Source organism: Hemitrygon akajei, unplaced genomic scaffold, assembly GCF_048418815.1.
Source record: "Hemitrygon akajei unplaced genomic scaffold, sHemAka1.3 Scf000118, whole genome shotgun sequence".
Taxonomy (NCBI): domain Eukaryota; kingdom Metazoa; phylum Chordata; class Chondrichthyes; order Myliobatiformes; family Dasyatidae; genus Hemitrygon; species Hemitrygon akajei.
Window position 1 is genome coordinate 1,824,043 of NW_027332004.1, and position 20,218 is coordinate 1,844,260.

A 20,218-nucleotide genomic window follows, 5' to 3' on the forward strand; every position below is an offset into this window, starting at 1 on the left:
ATTAGGCTTTACAATTCTACCGCCAGGACTTAAGAACTTTTTAAAGCTATTATTAATGCTTTTTGAGATGGTGATTTAGATGCATATCATATTTTTTTTTACTGAGTTAAGTATTGTATGTAATGAGTTTTGCTACAACAAGTGTATGGGACATTGGAAAAAAGTTGAATTTCCCCATGGGGATGAATAAAGTATCTATCTATCTATCTATCTATCAATAACAGGGTTGTTGAGGTGTGAGATTTTAATTTCCCAGATATAGATTGGCATTTCCCTAGAGTGAGGGGTTTAGATGGGGTGGAGTTTGTTAGGTCTGTTCAGGAAGGTTTCATGAAGCAATATGTAGATAAGCCTACAAGAGGAGAGGCTGTACTTGACCTGGTATTGGGAAATGAACCTGGCCAGGTGTCAGGCCTCTCAGTGGGAGAGCATTTTGGAGATAGTGATCGCAATTCTATCTCTTTTACCATAGCATTAGAGAGGGATAGGAACAGACAAGTTAGGGAAACCTTTAATAGGAGTAAGGAGAACTATGAGGCTATCAGGCTGGAACTTGTAAGCATAAATTGGAAACAGATTTTCTAGGGAAACGTACCGAACAAATGTAGAAAAAGTTCAAGGGATATTTGCGTGTGGTTCTGATTAGGTACGTTCCAATGAGACATGGAAAGGATGGTAGGGTACATAATGATATGAATCTGGAAAATTATAAGGCTAGCAGGAAGGAGCTTAAGAATGAAATCAGGAAAGCTAGAAGGGGCCATGAGAAGGCCTTGGCGGACAGGATTAAGGAAAACCCCAAAGCATTCTGCGAGTATGTGATGAGCAAGAGGATAAGACGTGAAAGAATAGGACAAATCAAGTGTGACAATGGAACAGTGCGTATTGAACTGGAGGAAATAGCAGAGGTATAGAATAAACCATTTGCTTCAGTATTCATGACGGAAAAGGATCTTGGCGATTGTAGGGATGACTTGCAGTGGACTGAAAAGCTAAGAAAGAGGATGTGGTGGAGCTTTTGGAAAACGTCAAGTTGGATAAGTCACCGGGACCGGAAGAGATGTACCCCAGGCTACTGTGGGAGGTGAGGGAGGAGATTGCTGAGCCTCTGGCAATGATCTTTACATCATCAATGAGGATGGGAGAGGTTGCGGAGGATTGGAGGGTTGCGAATGTTGTTCACTTATCCAAGAAAGGAGTAGGGATAGCCCAGGAAATTATAGGCTAGTGAGTCTTACTTCAGTGGTTGGTAAGCTGATGGAGAAGATCCTGAGGGGTAGGATTTATGAACATCTGGAGAGGCAAAATATGATTAGGAATAGTCAGCATGGCTTTGTGAAAGGCAGATCATGTCTTACGAGCCTGAATAATTTGTTTGAGGATGTGACTAAACAGAGTGATGAAGGTAGAGCAGTAGATGTAGTGTATATGGATTTCAGCAAGGCATTTGATAAGGTACCCCATGCAAGGCTTATTGAGAAAGTAAGGAGGCATGGGATCCAAGGGGACATTGCTTTGTGGATCTAGAACTGGCTTGTCCACAGAAGGCAAAGTGTGGTTGTAGATGGGTCATATTCTGCATGGAGGCCGGTGACCAGTGGAGTGCCTCAGGGTTCTGTTCTGGACCCCAAGTCTTAGTGATTTTTATAAATAACCTAGATGAGGAAGTGGAGGGTAGGGTTAGTAAATTTGATGATGACACAAAGGTTGGGGGTGTTGTGGATAGTGTAGAGGGCTGTCGGAGGTTACAATGGGACATTGATAGGATGCAAAACTGGGCTGAGAAGTGGCAGATGGAGTTCAACCCAAATAAGTGTGAAGTGGTTCACTTTGGTAGTTCAAATATGATGGCAGAATACAGTATTAATGGCAAGACTTGGCAGTGTGGAGGATCAGAGGGATCTTGGTACATAGGACACTCAAAGCTGCTATGCAGGATGACCCTGTAGTTAAGAAGACGTACGGTGTATTGGCCTTCATCAGTCGTGGGATTGAGTTTAAGAGTAATTAAAGAGGTAATGTTTAAGAGTTGAGAGGTTATGAGGGGGGATAGATCGAGTTGACGTGGATAGGCTTTTTCCATTGAGAGTAGGGGAAATTCAAACAAAAGGACATGATTTGAGAGTTTAAGGGTAACACGAGGCAAAAGTTTAAGGGTAACACGAGGGGGAACTTCTTTACTCAGAGAGTGGTAGCTGTATGGAATGAGCTTCCAGTAGAAGTGGTAGAGGCAGGTTTGGTATTGTCATTTAAAGTAAAATTGGATAGGTAAATAGACAGGAAAGGAATGGAGGGTTATGGGCTGAGTGCGGGTCGGTGGGACTCAGTGAGAGTAAGTGTTCGGCACGGACAATAAGGACCGAGATGTCCTTTTTCCGTGCTGTAATTGTTATATGGTTATATGTTGCAGCTATATAGGACCCTGGTCAGACCCTACTTGGAGTACTGTGCTCAATTCTGGTCGCCTCACTATAGGAAGGACATGGAAACCAGAGGAGATTTACAAGGATGTTGCCTGGATTGTGGTGCATGTCTTATGAGAATAGGTTGAGTGAACTCGGCTTTTTCTCTTGGAGTGACGGAGGATGAGAGGTGATTTGATAGAGGTGTACAAGATATTGAGAGGTATTGATCATGTGGATAGTCAGAGGCTTTTCCCCAGGGCTGAAATGGCTAGCATGAGAGGGCATATTTTTAAGGTGCTTGGAAGTAGGTACAGAGGAGAGGTCAGGGGTAAGTTTTTTTACACAGAGAGTGGTGAGTGCGTGGAATGGGCTGCTGGTGGCGGTGGTGGAGACAGAAACGATCGGATCTTTAAACTCCAGGATGGCTACATGGAGCTTAGAAACATGGAGGGCTATGGGTAAAACCGAGGTAATACTAAAGTAGAAACATGTTCGGCACAGCGTTGTGGGCCAAAGGGCCTGTATTGTGCTGTAGGTTTTCTATGTTTGTTATTTCTACTGATTACAATAATGTTCAGTATCAGACACACAGTGACTGTAAACACAATCTCCCACAGTCTGGTACTTACCCCAGTTTCTGTAATTTACACTCCAGGTTCCTCAGAGCCGCAGACACCAGTTTCACTCCTGAATCTCCCAGGTCATTCTTCCCAAGTCTAAACACAAACAGACAAATTGATGAACAAAGTGATTCAAACCATGGGTCTGAGGGAATTTCTCTCACTCGGATATTTCAGGAAACATTAAACTCTTCAGTAAATCGCTGATCGGAGTTCCCATCACTGTCAATGTCCCTCACTGCCCAGCTCCAGGGTATTCGCCAAATGTCAGTAATTTCGTCTGTCGGTGTGACCCTGTAAATTCCACATATTCTGTCCCATTCCCCAATGGAGAGAAAAGTATTCCTGACCGAAATGCAGAAATGTCAATGGGACACAGTGAAATACACCCACCTGAGCAAAAGGGATGGGGAAGCGAGATCCCACGGGAGGAAGGGGGACGGGGAAGACAGATCCGACAGGAGGAAGGGGGATGGGGAAGAGAGATCCCACAGGAGGAAGGGGAATGGGGAAGAGAGATCCCACAGGAGGAAGGGTGATGGGGAAGAGAGATCCCACAGGAGGAAGGGGGATGGGGAAGAGAGATCCCACAGGAGGAAGGGGGATGGGGAAGAGAGATCCCACAGGAGGAAGGGGGATGGGGAAGAGAGAACCCACAGGAGGAAGGGGGATGGGGAAGAGAGATCCCACAGGAGGAAGGGGGATGGGGAAGAGAGAACCCACAGGAGGAAGGGGGATGGGGAAGAGAGATCCCACAGTAGGAAGTGGGATGGGGAAGAGAGATCCCACAGGAGGAAGGGGGATGGGGAAGGGAGATCCCACAGGAGGAAGGAGGATGGGGAAGAGAGATCCCACAGGAGGAAGGGGGATGGGGAAGAGAGATCCCACAGGAGGAAGGGGGATGGGGAAGAGAGAACCCACAGGAGGAAGGGGGATGGGGAAGAGAGATCCCACAGGAGGAAGGGGGATGGGGAAGAGAGAACCCACAGGAGGAAGGGGGATGGGGAAGAGAGATCCCACAGTAGGAAGTGGGATGGGGAAGAGAGATCCCACAGGAGGAAGGGGGATGGGGAAGGGAGATCCCACAGGAGGAAGGAGGATGGGGAAGGGAGATCCCATAGGAGGAAGGGGGATGGGGAAGAGAGATCCCACAGAATGGAAGGGGGATGGGGTTGAGAGATCCCACAGGAGGAAGGGGGATGGGGAAGAGAGATCCCACAGTAGGAAGTAGGATGGGGAAGAGAGATCCCACAGGAGGAAGGGGGATGGGGAGGAGAGATCCCACAGGAGGAACGGGGATGGGGAAGACAGATCCCACAGAAGGAAGGGGGATGGGGTTGAGAGATCCCACAGGAGGAAGGTGGATGCTGAGGAGAGATCCAACAGTTGGAAGGAAGGGGGAGTAGGAACAGAGAGGCCAGAGGATGAAAGGGGGATGGGAAAGCGAGATCTCACAGGTGGATTGCTACCCGTGCCACGTGCTAGTGAGGCTAGAAATAGGAAGATAATGCAGCTAAATACGTGGATGAGGGGATGGTGCATGAGGGAGGGGTTCATATTTTTGGACAATTGGTCTTTCTTCCAGGGGAGGTGGGACCCGTTCGAATTGGGCAGTTTGTACCTGAACTGGAGGGGGACTAATATCCTTGCCAGTAGGTTAGCAAGTTCTGCTCCGGGGTTTTAAACTAGATTGCAGGAGGAGGGGAACCAGAGTGTTAGAGCAGATAGTGATATGGAGGAGGATATGGGTCATGCGAGGACTGCTTGTATAGACAGATATCAATGGTTTGTACATGATAGAAATGTTCTCAGGTGCATCTATTTCCATACTAGGAGTATTGTAGGTAAGGCAGATGAGTTTAGGTCGTGGATTGGCACACAATGATTTCGACATTATTGCTATTAGTAAGACTTGGTTTGCAGGAGGGGCAGGACTGGCAGCTTCATGTTCCGGGTTTCCGTTGTTTCAGATGTGATGGGGGGGGGGAGGGATGAAAGGGGGAGGAGTGGCATTACCAGTCAGGGAAAATATCACAGCTGTGCGTAGACGGGACAGTCCGGAGGGTTCGTCTATAGAGGCCATATGGGTGGAGCTGAGGAACGGGAAAGGTGTGACCACACTAATAGAGTTGTATTATAGACCACCCAATAGGCAGAGAGAATCGGAGGAGCAAATCTGTAGAGAGGTAGCAGACCAATGTAAGAAACAGAATGTTGTAATCGTAGGGGATTTTAACTTTCCACATATTGATGGGGACGCCCACTCTGAGAAAGGGTTAGCTGGCGTGGAGTTTGTCAAATGTGTTCAGGAAAGTTTTCTAAATCAATATATTGAGGTACCAACGAGAGAGGGTGCAGTACCTGATCTCCTATTAGGGAACCAGACAAGTCAGGTGACAGAAATATTTGTAGATCCATAGAACCATAGAACACTACAGCACAGTACAGGCCCTTCAGCCCTCCATGTTGTGCTGACCCATATAATCCTTAAAAAATAGTACTGAACCCACACTACCCCATAACCCTCCATTTTTCCTTTCATCCATGTGCCTATCCATGTTCTTAAATACCCCTAATGTTTTAGCCTCCACCACCATCCCTGGCAAGTCATTCTAGGAACTCACAACCCTTTGTGTAAAAAACTTACCCCTGATGTCTCCCCTAAAGTTCCCTCCCTTAATTCTGTACATATGCCCTCTGGTGTTTGCTATTGGTGCCCTGGGAAACAGGTACTGACTATTCACCCTAACTATGCCTCTCATAATCTTGTAGACCTCTATCAAATCCCCTTTCATTCTTCTACGCTCCAAAGAGAAAAGTCCCAGCTCTGCTAACCTTGCTTCATACGACTTGTTCTCCAAACCAGGCAACATCCTGGTAAATCTCCTCTGCACCCTCTCCATAGCTTCCACATCCTTCCTATAATGAGGTGACCAGAATTAAACATAATACTCCAAGTGCAGGTGAACATTTTGGGTCCAGTGACCATAATGTCATTAGTTTCAAGTTAATTTTGGATAAAGACAGGACTGGTCCACGAGTTAAGGTTCTAAATTGGAGAAGGGCCAATTTTGTGGAAATGAGAGAGGATCTGGGAAGATTGGATTGGGATAAGTTGTTTTCTGGCAAGGATGTGTTCAGTAAGTGGAACGCCTTCAAGGGTGAAATTTTGAGAGTGCAGAGTTTGCATGTTCCTGCCAGGATTAAAGGCAAAGTTAACAGGCATAGGGAACCTTGGTTTACAAGGGATATTGGCGATCTGGCTACAAAGGTGTTAAGCAGGTATAGGCAGCAAGGAACAAATGAGGTACTTGAAGAGTATTGAAAATGTAAGCAGATACTAAAGTAGGAAATCAGGAAGGCAAAAAGAAGACATGAGGTTGCTTTGGTAGATAATGTGAAGGTAAACCCGAACGGTTTCTTCAAGTATATTAAGAGTAAAAGGATAGTAAAGGACAAAATTGGTCCCCTAGAAGATCAGAGTGGTCGTCTATGTGTGGAGCCTCACGAGATGGGGGAGATCTTAAACAGTTTTTTTTGCGTCAGTGTTTACTCAGGAAACTGGCATAGCGGATATGGAATTAAGGCAAACAAACAGTAGTGTCATGGAACATATAGAGATTAAAGAGGAGGAGCTGCTTGCTGCCTTACAGCGAGTAAAGGTAGATAAATCTCCGGGCCTGACATGATATTTTCTCGGACCTTGAGAGAGACTAGTGTAGAAATTGCAGGGGCCCTGGCAGAAATATTTAAAATGTCTTCAGCCACGGGTGCGGTGCCGGAGGATTGGAGGGTAGCTCATGTTATTCCGTTGTTTGAAAAAGGCTCCAAAAGTACACCAGGTAATTACAGGCCAGTAAGTCTGACATCAGTAGTAGGTAAACTATCAGAAGTGGTTCTGAGAGATCGGATATACAGGATTTGGACAGCCAAGGGCTGATTAAAGATAGTCAACATGGCTTTGTGTGTGGTAGATCATATTTAATGAATCCTGTAGTGTTTTTCGAGGAGGTTACCAAGAATGCATATGAAGGAAAGGCTGTGGATGTTGTCTACATGGACTTTTGTAAGGCGTTTGACAAGGTCCCACATAAGAGGTTAGTTCTAAAGGTCCAGACACTAGGTATCCATGGAGAGGTTGTAAACTGGATTCGAAATTGGCTGAGTCGGAGAAGATAGAGAGTGGTAGTGGATGATTGCTTCTCAGACTGGAGGCCTGTGACTAGTGGTGTGTCTCAGGGATCTGTGCTGGAACCATTGTTGTTTGTTGTCTATATCAATGATCTAGATGATAATGTGATAAATTGGATCAGCAGGTTTGTGGATTACACTAAGATGGAGACGTTGTGGACAGCGAGGAAAGTTTTCAAAGCTTGCAGAGGGATCTGGACCAACTGGAAAAATGGGCCAGAAAATGGCAGATGGAATTTAATGCAGAGAAGTGTGAGGTGTTCCATTTTGGAAGGACAAATCAAGGTAGGACAGACACGATAAACAGTAGGGTACTGAAGGAACAAAGGGATCTGGGAGTTCAGATACATAATTCCCTGAAAGTGGTGTCACAGGTAGACAGGGTTGTAAAGAAGGCTTTTGGCATCCTGGCATTCATAAATCAAAGTACTGAGTATAGGAGTTGGAATATTATGGTGAGGTCAAATTTGGAGTATTGTGTGCTATTCTGGTCACTGAACTATAGGAAGGTTATCAGTAAGTTTGAAAAAGTGTAGAGAAGATTTACTAGGATGTTGCTGGGTCTTCAGGAGTTGAGTTACAGGGAAACATGGAACAGGTTAGGACTTCATTCCTTCGAGCATAGAAGAATGAGGGGAGATTTCATAGAGGTTTTCAAAATTATGAGGGGTCTAGAAAGGGTAAATGCGAATAGGCTCTTTCCACATAGATTAGGAGAGATAAATTACAAGAGGACTTGACTTCAGGGTGAAAGGGGAAAAGTTTAGGGGGAACTTCTTCACTCAGAGAGTGGTGAGAGTGTGGAACGAGCTGCCATCTGATGTGGAAAATGCAGAAAATGCAAAATAAGTTTTAAGAATAAATTGGATAGATGCATGGAAGGGTGAGGTCTGGAGGGTTATGAACTGGGTGCAGGTCAATGGGACTAGCGGAATAAGGTTTTGGTACAGACTAGAAGGACCGAATGGCTTGTTTTCTGTTCTGTAGTGTTCTATGATTTTATGATTCTATGGGGAGGAGAGATCCAACAGGTGAAAGGGGGATGGGGAAGAGAGATCCCACAGGAGGAAGGGGGACGGGGAAGAGAGATCCCACAGGAGGAAGGGGGACGCGGAAGAGAGATCCCACAGGAGGAAGGGGGATGGGGAAGAGAGATCCCACAGGAGGAAGGGGGATGGGGAAGAGAGAACCCAAACGAGTAAGGGGGATGGGGCAGAGAGATCCCAAAGGAGGAAAGGGGAGGGGAAGAGAGTTCCCACAGGCGCAAGGGGGATGGGGAAGAGAGATCCCAAAGGAGGAAGGGGGATGGGGAAGAGATCCCACAGGAGGAAGGGGGACGGGGAAGAGAGATCCCACAGGAGGAAGGGGGACGGGGAAGAGAGATCCCACAGGAGGAAGGGGGATGGGGAAGAGAGATCCCACAGGAGGAAGGGGGATGGGGAAGAGAGATCACACAGGAGGAAGGGTGATGGGGAAGAGAGATCCCACAGGAGGAAGGGGGACGGGGAAGAGAGATCCCACAGGAGGAAGGGGGATGGGGAAGAGAGATCCCACAGGAGGAAGGGGGATGGGGAAGAGAGAACCCAAACGAGTAAGGGGGATTTGGAAGAGAGATCCCAAAGGAGGAAAGGGGAGGGGAAGAGAGTTCCCACAGGCGCAAGGGGGATGGGGAAGAGAGATCCCAAAGGAGGAAGGGGGATGGGGAAGAGATCCCACAGGAGGAAGGGGGACGGGCAAGAGAGATCCCACAGGAGGAAGGGGGACGGGGAAGAGAGATCCCACAGGAGGAAGGGGGATGGGGAAGAGAGATCCCACAGGAGGAAGGGGGATGGGGAAGAGAGATCCCACAGGAGGAAGGGGGACGGGGAAGAGAGATCCCACAGGAGGAAGGGGGACGGGGAAGAGAGATCCCACAGGAGGAAGGGGGATGGGGAAGAGAGATCCCACAGGCGGAAGGGGGATGGGGGAGAGATCCCACAGGAGGAAGGGGGATGGGGAAGAGAGATCCCACAGGAGGAAGGGGGATGGGGAAGAGAGAACCCAAACGAGTAAGGGGGATGGGGAAGAGAGATCCCAAAGGAGGAAAGGGGAGGGGAAGAGAGTTCCCACAGGCGCAAGGGGGATGGGGAAGAGAGATCCCACAGGAGGAAGGGGGATGGGGAAGAGAGATCACACAGGAGGAAGGGGGATGGGGAAGAGAGAACCCAAACGACTAAGGGGGATGGGGAAGAGAGATCCCAAAGGAGGAAAGGGGAGTGGAAGAGAGATCCCACAAGAGGAAGGGGGATGGGGAAGAGAGATTCCACAGGAGGAAGGGAGACGGGGAAGAGAGATCCCACAGGAGGAAGGGGGATGGGGAAGAGAGATCCCACAGGAGGAAGGGGGATGGGGAAGAGAGAACTCAAACGAGTAAGGGGGATGGGGAAGAGAGATCCCAAAGGAGGAAAGGAGAGGGGAAGAGAGATCCCACAGGCAGAAGGGGGATGGGGAAGCGAGATCCCAAAGGAGGAAGGGGGATGGGGAAGAGATCCCACAGGAGGAAGGGGGACGGGGAAGAGAGATCCCACAGGAGGAAGGGCGATGGGGAAGAGAGATCCCACAGGCGGAAGGGGGATGGGGGAGAGATCCCACAGGAGGAAGGGGGATGGGGAAGAGAGATCCCACAGGAGGAAGGGGGATGGGGAAGAGAGAACCCAAACGAGTAAGGGGGATGGGGAAGAGAGATCCGAAAGGAGGAAAGGGGAGTGGAAGAGAGTTCCCACAGGCGCAAGGGGGATGGGGAAGAGAGATCCCACAGGAGGAAGGGGGATGGGGAAGAGAGATCCCACAGGAGGAAGGGGGACGGGGAAGAGAGATCACACAGGCGAAAGGGGGACAGGGAAGAGAGATCCCACAGACGAAAGGGGGACAGGGAAGAGAGATCCCACAGGAGGAAGGGGGATGGGGAAGAGAGATCCCACAGGAGGAAGGGGGATGGGGAAGAGAGATCCCACAGGAGGAAGGAGGATGGGGAAGAGAGATCCCACAGGAGGAAGGGGGAAGGGGAAGAGAGATCACACAGGCGAAAGGGGGACGGGGAAGAGAGATCCCACAGGAGGAAGGGGGATGGGGAAGAGAGATCACACAGGAGGAAGGGGGATGGGGAAGAGAGATTCCACAGTAGGAAGGGAGACGGGGAAGAGAGATCCCACAGGAGGAAGGGGGATGGGGAAGAGAGATCCCACAGGAGGAAGGGGGATGGGGAAGAGAGATCCCACAGGACGAAGAGGGATGGGGAAGAGAGATCCCAAAGGAGGAAAGGGGAGGGGAAGAGAGATCCCACAGGCGGATTGGGGATGGGGAAGAGAGATCCCACAGGAGGAAGGGGGACGGGGAAGAGAGTTCCCACAGGAGGAAGGTGGACGGGGAAGAGAGATCCCACAGGAGGAAGGGGGATGGGGAAGAGAGATCCCACAGGCGGAAGGGGGATGGGGGAGAGATCCCACAGGAGGAAGGGGGATGGGGAAGAGAGATCCCACAGGAGGAAGGGGGATGGGGAAGAGAGAACCCAAACGAGTAAGGGGGATGGGGAAGAGAGATCCGAAAGGAGGAAAGGGGAGTGGAAGAGAGTTCCCACAGGCGCAAGGGGGATGGGGAAGAGAGATCCCACAGGAGGAAGGGGGATGGGGAAGAGAGAACCCACAGGAGGAAGGGGGACGGGGAAGAGAGATCACACAGTAGGAAGGGAGACGGGGAAGTGAGATCCCACAGGAGGAAGGGGGATGGGGAAGAGAGATCCCACAGGAGGAAGGGGGATGGCGAAGAGAGATCCCACAGGAGGAAGGGGGATGGGGAAGAGAGAACCCAAATGAGTAAGGGGGATGGGGAAGAGAGATCCCAAAGGAGGAAAGGGGAGTGGAAGAGAGATCCCACAAGAGGAAGGGGGATGGGGATGAGAGATCACACAGGAGGAAGGGGGATGGGGAAGAGAGATCCCACAGGAGGAAGGGGGATGGGGAAGAGAGATTCCACAGGAGGAAGGGAGACGGGGAAGAGAGATCCCACAGGAGGGAGGGGGATGGGGAAGAGAGATCCCACAGCAGGAAGGGGGATGGGGAAGAGAGAAACCAAACGAGTAAGGGGGATGGCGAAGAGAGATCCCAAAGGAGGAAAGGGGAGGGGAAGAGAGATCCCACAGGCAGAAGGGGGATGGGGAAGCGAGATCCCAAAGGAGGAAGGGGGATGGGGAAGAGATCCCACAGGAGGAAGGGGGATGGGGAAGAGAGAACTCAAACGAGTAAGGGGGATGGGGAAGAGAGATCCCAAAGGAGGAAAGGGGAGTGGAAGAGAGATCCCACAGGCAGAAGGGGGATGGGGAAGCGAGATCCCAAAGGAGGAAGGGGGATGGGGAAGAGATCCCACAGGAGGAAGGGGGACGGGGAAGAGAGATCCCACAGGAGGAAGGGGGATGGGGAAGAGAGATCCCACAGGCGGAAGGGGGATGGGGGAGAGATCCCACAGGAGGAAGGGGGATGGGGAAGAGAGATCCCACAGGAGGAAGGGGGATGGGGAAGAGAGAACCCAAACGAGTAAGGGGGATGGGGAAGAGAGATCCGAAAGGAGGAAACGGGAGTGGAAGAGAGTTCCCACAGGCGCAAGGGGGATGGGGAAGAGAGATCCCACAGGAGGAAGGGGGATGGGGAAGAGAGATCCCACAGGAGGAAGGGGGACGGGGAAGAGAGATCACACAGGCGAAAGGGGGACAGGGAAGAGAGATCCCACAGGAGGAAGGGGGATGGGGAAGAGAGATCCCACAGGAGGAAGGGGGATGGGGAAGAGAGATCCCACAGGAGGAAGGAGGATGGGGAAGAGAGATCCCACAGGAGGAAGGGGGAAGGGGAAGAGAGATCACACAGGCGAAAGGGGGACGGGGAAGAGAGATCCCACAGGAGGAAGGGGGATGGGGAAGAGAGATCACACAGGAGGAAGGGGGATGGGGAAGAGAGATTCCACAGTAGGAAGGGAGACGGGGAAGAGAGATCCCACAGGAGGAAGGGGGATGGGGAAGAGAGATCCCACAGGAGGAAGGGGGATGGGGAAGAGAGATCCCACAGGACGAAGAGGGATGGGGAAGAGAGATCCCAAACGAGGAAAGGGGAGGGGAAGAGAGATCCCACAGGCGGAATGGGGATGGGGAAGAGAGATCCCACAGGAGGAAGGGGGACGGGGAAGAGAGTTCCCACAGGAGGAAGGGGGACGGGGAAGAGAGATCCCACAGGAGGAAGGGGGATGGGGAAGAGAGATCCCACAGGCGGAAGGGGGATGGGGGAGAGATCCCACAGGAGGAAGGGGGATGGGGAAGAGAGATCCCACAGGAGGAAGGGGGATGGGGAAGAGAGAACCCAAACGAGTAAGGGGGATGGGGAAGAGAGATCCGAAAGGAGGAAAGGGGAGTGGAAGAGAGTTCCCACAGGCGCAAGGGGGATGGGGAAGAGAGATCCCACAGGAGGAAGGGGGATGGGCAAGAGAGAACCCACAGGAGGAAGGGGGACGGGGAAGAGAGATCACACAGTAGGAAGGGAGACGGGGAAGTGAGATCCCACAGGAGGAAGGGGGATGGGGAAGAGAGATCCCACAGGAGGAAGGGGGATGGCGAAGAGAGATCCCACAGGAGGAAGGGGGATGGGGAAGAGAGAACCCAAATGAGTAAGGGGGATTGGGAAGAGAGATCCCAAAGGAGGAAAGGGGAGTGGAAGAGAGATCCCACAAGAGGAAGGGGGATGGGGATGAGAGATCACACAGGAGGAAGGGGGATGGGGAAGAGAGATCCCACAGGAGGAAGGGGGATGGGGAAGAGAGATTCCACAGGAGGAAGGGAGACGGGGAAGAGAGATCCCACAGGAGGGAGGGGGATGGGGAAGAGAGATCCCACAGGAGGAAGGGGGATGGGGAAGAGAGAACCCAAACGAGTAAGGGGGATGGCGAAGAGTGATCCCAAAGGAGGAAAGGGGAGGGGAAGAGAGATCCCACAGGCAGAAGGGGGATGGGGAAGCGAGATCCCAAAGGAGGAAGGGGGATGGGGAAGAGATCCCACAGGAGGAATGGGGATGGGGAAGAGAGATCCCACAAGAGGATGGGGGATGGGGAAGAGAGATCCCACAGGAGGAAGGGGGATGGGGAAGAGAGATCCCACAGGAGGAAGGGGGATGGGGAAGAGAGATCCCAAAGGAGGAAAGGGGAGGGGAAGAGAGTTCCCACAGGCGCAAGGGGGATGGGGAAGAGAGATCCCACAGGAGGAAGGGGGATGGGGAAGAGAGATCACACAGGAGGAAGGGGGATGGGGAAGAGAGAACCCAAACGACTAAGGGGGATGGGGAAGAGAGATCCCAAAGGAGGAAAGGGGAGTGGAAGAGAGATCCCACAAGAGGAAGGGGGATGGGGAAGAGAGATTCCACAGGAGGAAGGGAGACGGGGAAGAGAGATCCCACAGGAGGAAGGGGGATGGGGAAGAGAGATCCCACAGGAGGAAGGGGGATGGGGAAGAGAGAACTCAAACGAGTAAGGGGGATGGGGAAGAGAGATCCCAAAGGAGGAAAGGGGATGGGGAAGAGAGATCCCACAGGAGGAAGGGGGATGGGGAAGAGAGATCCCACAGGCAGAAGGGGGATGGGGAAGCGAGATCCCAAAGGAGGAAGGGGGATGGGGAAGAGATCCCACAGGAGGAAGGGGGACGGGGAAGAGAGATCCCACAGGAGGAAGGGGGATGGGGAAGAGAGATCCCACAGGCGGAAGGGGGATGGGGGAGAGATCCCACAGGAGGAAGGGGGATGGGGAAGAGAGATCCCACAGGAGGAAGGGGGATGGGGAAGAGAGAACCCAAACGAGTAAGGGGGATGGGGAAGAGAGATCCGAAAGGAGGAAAGGGGAGTGGAAGAGAGTTCCCACAGGCGCAAGGGGGATGGGGAAGAGAGATCCCACAGGAGGAAGGGGGATGGGGAAGAGAGATCCCACAGGAGGAAGGGGGACGGGGAAGAGAGATCACACAGGCGAAAGGGGGACAGGGAAGAGAGATCCCACAGGCGAAAGGGGGACAGGGAAGAGAGATCCCACAGTAGGAAGGGGGATGGGGAAGAGAGATCCCACAGGAGGAAGGGGGATGGGGAAGAGAGATCCCACAGGAGGAAGGAGGATGGGGAAGAGAGATCCCACAGGAGGAAGGGGGAAGGGGAAGAGAGATCACACAGGCGAAAGGGGGACGGGGAAGAGAGATCCCACAGGAGGAAGGGGGATGGGGAAGAGAGATCACACAGGAGGAAGGGGGATGGGGAAGAGAGATTCCACAGTAGGAAGGGAGACGGGGAAGAGAGATCCCACAGGAGGAAGGGGGATGGGGAAGAGAGATCCCACAGGAGGAAGGGGGATGGGGAAGAGAGATCCCACAGAACGAAGAGGGATGGGGAAGAGAGATCCCAAAGGAGGAAAGGGGAGGGGAAGAGAGATCCCACAGGCGGATTGGGGATGGGGAAGAGAGATCCCACAGGAGGAAGGGGGACGGGGAAGAGAGTTCCCACAGGAGGAAGGGGGACGGGGAAGAGAGATCCCACAGGAGGAAGGGGGATGGGGAAGAGAGATCCCACAGGCGGAAGGGGGATGGGGGAGAGATCCCACAGGAGGAAGGGGGATGGGGAAGAGAGATCCCACAGGAGGAAGGGGGATGGGGAAGAGAGAACCCAAACGAGTAAGGGGGATGGGGAAGAGAGATCCGAAAGGAGGAAAGGGGAGTGGAAGAGAGTTCCCACAGGCGCAAGGGGGATGGGGAAGAGAGATCCCACAGGAGGAAGGGGGATGGGCAAGAGAGAACCCACAGGAGGAAGGGGGACGGGGAAGAGAGATCACACAGTAGGAAGGGAGACGGGGAAGTGAGATCCCACAGGAGGAAGGGGGATGGGGAAGAGAGATCCCACAGGAGGAAGGGGGATGGCGAAGAGAGATCCCACAGGCGCAAGGGGGATGGGGAAGAGAGATCCCACAGGAGGAAGGGGGATGGGGAAGAGAGATCCCACAGGAGGAAGGGGGACGGGGAAGAGAGATCCCACAGGCAGAAGGGGGATGGGGAAGCGAGATCCCAAAGGAGGAAGGGGGATGGGGAAGAGATCCCACAGGAGGAAGGGGGATGGGGAAGAGAGAACTCAAACGAGTAAGGGGGATGGGGAAGAGAGATCCCAAAGGAGGAAAGGGGAGTGGAAGAGAGATCCCACAGGCAGAAGGGGGATGGGGAAGCGAGATCCCAAAGGAGGAAGGGGGATGGGGAAGAGATCCCACAGGAGGAAGGGGGACGGGGAAGAGAGATCCCACAGGAGGAAGGGGGATGGGGAAGAGAGATCCCACAGGCGGAAGGGGGATGGGGGAGAGATCCCACAGGAGGAAGGGGGATGGGGAAGAGAGATCCCACAGGAGGAAGGGGGATGGGGAAGAGAGAACCCAAACGAGTAAGGGGGATGGGGAAGAGAGATCCGAAAGGAGGAAACGGGAGTGGAAGAGAGTTCCCACAGGCGCAAGGGGGATGGGGAAGAGAGATCCCACAGGAGGAAGGGGGATGGGGAAGAGAGATCCCACAGGAGGAAGGGGGACGGGGAAGAGAGATCACACAGGCGAAAGGGGGACAGGGAAGAGAGATCCCACAGGAGGAAGGGGGATGGGGAAGAAAGAACCCAAACGAGTAAGGGGGATGGCGAAGAGAGATCCCAAAGGAGGAAAGGGGAGGGGAAGAGAGATCCCACAGGCAGAAGGGGGATGGGGAAGCGAGATCCCAAAGGAGGAAGGGGGATGGGGAAGAGATCCCACAGGAGGAAGGGGGATGGGGAAGAGAGAACTCAAACGAGTAAGGGGGATGGGGAAGAGAGATCCCAAAGGAGGAAAGGGGAGTGGAAGAGAGATCCCACAGGCAGAAGGGGGATGGGGAAGCGAGATCCCAAAGGAGGAAGGGGGATGGGGAAGAGATCCCACAGGAGGAAGGGGGACGGGGAAGAGAGATCCCACAGGAGGAAGGGGGATGGGGAAGAGAGATCCCACAGGCGGAAGGGGGATGGGGGAGAGATCCCACAGGAGGAAGGGGGATGGGGAAGAGAGATCCCACAGGAGGAAGGGGGATGGGGAAGAGAGATCCCACAGGACGAAGAGGGATGGGGAAGAGAGATCCCAAACGAGGAAAGGGGAGGGGAAGAGAGATCCCACAGGCGGAATGGGGATGGGGAAGAGAGATCCCACAGGAGGAAGGGGGACGGGGAAGAGAGTTCCCACAGGAGGAAGGGGGACGGGGAAGAGAGATCCCACAGGAGGAAGGGGGATGGGGAAGAGAGATCCCACAGGCGGAAGGGGGATGGGGGAGAGATCCCACAGGAGGAAGGGGGATGGGGAAGAGCGATCCCACAGGAGGAAGGGGGATGGGGAAGAGAGAACCCAAACGAGTAAGGGGGATGGGGAAGAGAGATCCGAAAGGAGTAAAGGGGAGTGGAAGAGAGTTCCCACAGGCGCAAGGGGGATGGGGAAGAGAGATCCCACAGGAGGAAGGGGGATGGGCAAGAGAGAACCCACAGGAGGAAGGGGGACGGGGAAGAGAGATCACACAGTAGGAAGGGAGACGGGGAAGTGAGATCCCACAGGAGGAAGGGGGATGGGGAAGAGAGATCCCACAGGAGGAAGGGGGATGGCGAAGAGAGATCCCACAGGAGGAAGGGGGATGGGGAAGAGAGAACCCAAATGAGTAAGGGGGATTGGGAAGAGAGATCCCAAAGGAGGAAAGGGGAGTGGAAGAGAGATCCCACAAGAGGAAGGGGGATGGGGATGAGAGATCACACAGGAGGAAGGGGGATGGGGAAGAGAGATCCCACAGGAGGAAGGGGGATGGGGAAGAGAGATTCCACAGGAGGAAGGGAGACGGGGAAGAGAGATCCCACAGGAGGGAGGGGGATGGGGAAGAGAGATCCCACAGGAGGAAGGGGGATGGGGAAGAGAGAACCCAAACGAGTAAGGGGGATGGCGAAGAGTGATCCCAAAGGAGGAAAGGGGAGGGGAAGAGAGATCCCACAGGCAGAAGGGGGATGGGGAAGCGAGATCCCAAAGGAGGAAGGGGGATGGGGAAGAGATCCCACAGGAGGAATGGGGATGGGGAAGAGAGATCCCACAAGAGGATGGGGGATGGGGAAGAGAGATCCCACAGGAGGAAGGGGGATGGGGAAGAGAGATCCCACAGGAGGAAGGGGGATGGGGAAGAGAGATCCCCAAGGAGGAAAGGGGAGGTGAAGAGAGATCCCACAGGCGGAATGGGGATGGGGAAGAGAGATTCCACAGGAAGTGGAGGGGGGTGGTTGTGGAAAAATTCCACAGGAGGATGAGGAATGAGTAATAGAGAGCCCACAAGAGGAATGGGGATGGGTGCGAGATTCCAAAGAATGGAAGGGGCATTGGGATGAGAGGTCCCACATGAGGATCCCAAGGGTAAATCATAATCCTACAAGACGAGAGGATGCAGAAATTTTTTGTACGTGTGTGTTGGGTCTGAACAGAGGCCCAGAGGAGATGCGCCCTCGCTCTTTGCGTATCTGGTAGTGAGCAAAGTCACACACGGGGAAGGGCAGTGGGAGGACAATCTCACAATGGTATTTCTTCCTTCTCACTGAGACAGTCTGCTGACGGTATCTTGTCCCTCACCGGGAAGGGGGTGTGAATCTCTGACCCACCTGCTGCAGTCAGTGTCGGTCTGGGTGTCAGTAACAGTGAGAAGGAACATTGTCAATGGACGTGTCACAGGCAGCGAGAAACACAGCCATTCCTGTGATTTACTACCATTAAACCAATGGCCGTTGTTCACTGATCTAATGAAGTCTCCAACATCCCTTCACAAGGAACCACAGAACCCTCCCGTCCTTGGGGAATTCCTGACCAATCCCCTGGGCATTTGTCACAATTCTTCACAATCTGATTTACTACAAATTTACCAAAATTCCTTTACATTGAAATAACACAATGAGACTGTTTCACAGTTCAGAGTGAGAGATAAATCGAGTTACCTCAACTCCTGGCACTTGTGCAGCCCGGGTCCCAGCCGCTGGATTCCTTCACACTGAATGTGGCAGGCAGCCAAGTCGAGTTGTTTTATTGTATCACAGAGTCCGATGACATGAGACAGGACCGCGCAGTCAATCGGGGTCAGTGTCATTTCACTGAATGAAAGTGTTTCCACAGATCCCAGTGCTGCCTGAGCCAGTCCACGATTCTGAGACTCAAACAGGTAGTGCAATGTGTTCAGGAGACTCCTTTTACCAGCTTCACTCTCTGTGTTTCCAATCTGGTGTTTAACCTCCTCCTTCACCCAGTCAATCACCCGGCAGGTTGTTTGATGAGGAAATGGACCCAGAAAATCCTCCAGGCCACGAGCTGTCATTGGGGAGGAGAGACCAGCAACAAAACGGAGAAATACCTCAAATCGCCCATCTGTCGTTTTGTGGGCTCCAGTGAGGAATTTTAGGATATCCCCGGGATGTGGATTCAGGAATTGTGCGACTGCAGCTACAAACTCTTGGATGGTGAGGTGTGGGAATGTGTACACCACACTCTGGGCAGAATCCTCTCTCTCCAAAAGCTCCATCAGGAACCCGGACAGGAACTGGGAAGGTTGCAGATTGTAGTTGATCAAATCTCCATCTGTAAATACAAACTTCTTATCAGACACTCCTTTGAAGGCCATCTGACCAACCCTGAGTAACACATCACGGGGTTTCTCAATCTCACGGCTGTGGTTTTTCAGGATGTTGTAAATATAGTAGGAGTACAGTTGGGTGATGGTCTTGGGAACTCGCTGCGGGTCCCTGACTCTTTGTGTGAAGAAGGGGCCCAGTGCCAGAGCGAGGATCCAGCAGTAGGAGGGGTTGTAGCTCATGGTGTACAGGATCTCGTTCTCCTTCATGTGTTTGAAAACAGCTGCTGCCACCGTCTGATCTTCAAAATGTCTGTTGAAATATTCCTCCCGTTCTTCACCAACAAATCCCAGGATTTCAGCCCAGACACTGATATCCGCCTTTTCCAATAAATGTAACGCAGTGGGGTGGGTGGTCACCAGCACTGAACACCCTGGGAGCAGCTTGCCCTGGATTAAACTGTACACAATGTCAGACACTTCACACCTCCACTCGGGATCTGGGCACTGGTGCTTGGGTTCTGTATCTCTCAGACTGTCAGCAAAATCGATTCTGTGTTTGAATTCATCCAAACCATCGAATATAAACAGCAATCCCTCTGGGTTCTTCCAGACCTCTCTCAGGATGTTCTCAAAGTAAGGATACTGATCCAGAATCAGTTCCTTCAGGTTTATTCTGTGGTTAATGGAGTTTAAATCCCGGAACTTAAAACTGAAGACAAACTGGAATTGTTGGTATATTTTTCCTGTGGCCCAGTCATAAACAATTTTTTGTACCATTGTTGTTTTCCCGATCCCCGGGACTCCGGCCACTGTTGCCTTACATCCAGGAATCTTTTGGCCCTGTCTATGTGAGTAATGTCTCTGAAATAGATGTCTGGTGCTGATTTTTTCCAGCTCTCTCCGCAGATGTTTCTCTCTCCACTCCTCGTGGTCTCTGCCTCTTGCCAGCAGCTCATGTTCCACCAGTCTCAGATCCCGAACAGTAGAAATGACTGTGAGCTCAGCGTATCGATCAACCAGCTGGAAAACCTTCACCTTCTCCCTCATCAGGATCGTGTTCACTCTCAGTGTTTCAGTTTGTGCCCGCAGAGTATCCTTGTGTTTCTGTTGAACATCTTCCATGGGACCAGACAGTGGACAAACTGTTAGATGCCTCAACTCAGAACTCAGTATTTAAGCACACAAGAGTTAGCTCAAAGTTATTGCATTAATGGATTCATCAATGGATGTTCATACAGTAAAGTAAATTTAATTAACAGACCCCTAACGACAGAGAGCTCTGGTCTAGATAAACACAAGGTGATCACATTTCCTCATTAACTGCT

General features: G+C 52.2%; 1 protein-coding gene across 1 annotated transcript in view; it reads right to left on the minus strand.

Moving 5' to 3' along the window:
* The window catches only part of LOC140723557 (NACHT, LRR and PYD domains-containing protein 3-like), a 141,083-nt gene that overhangs the window by 64,638 nt on the left and 56,227 nt on the right, over window positions 1-20,218 (minus strand). Inside the window, exons 12-13 of the mRNA XM_073038129.1 lie at window positions 18,265-20,008; window positions 3,035-3,121 (exon numbers count right to left, since the gene is read on the minus strand). Coding sequence (XP_072894230.1) covers window positions 3,035-3,121; window positions 18,265-20,008 — 1,831 coding nt within the window. The remainder of the gene's footprint in view (window positions 1-3,034; window positions 3,122-18,264; window positions 20,009-20,218) is intronic.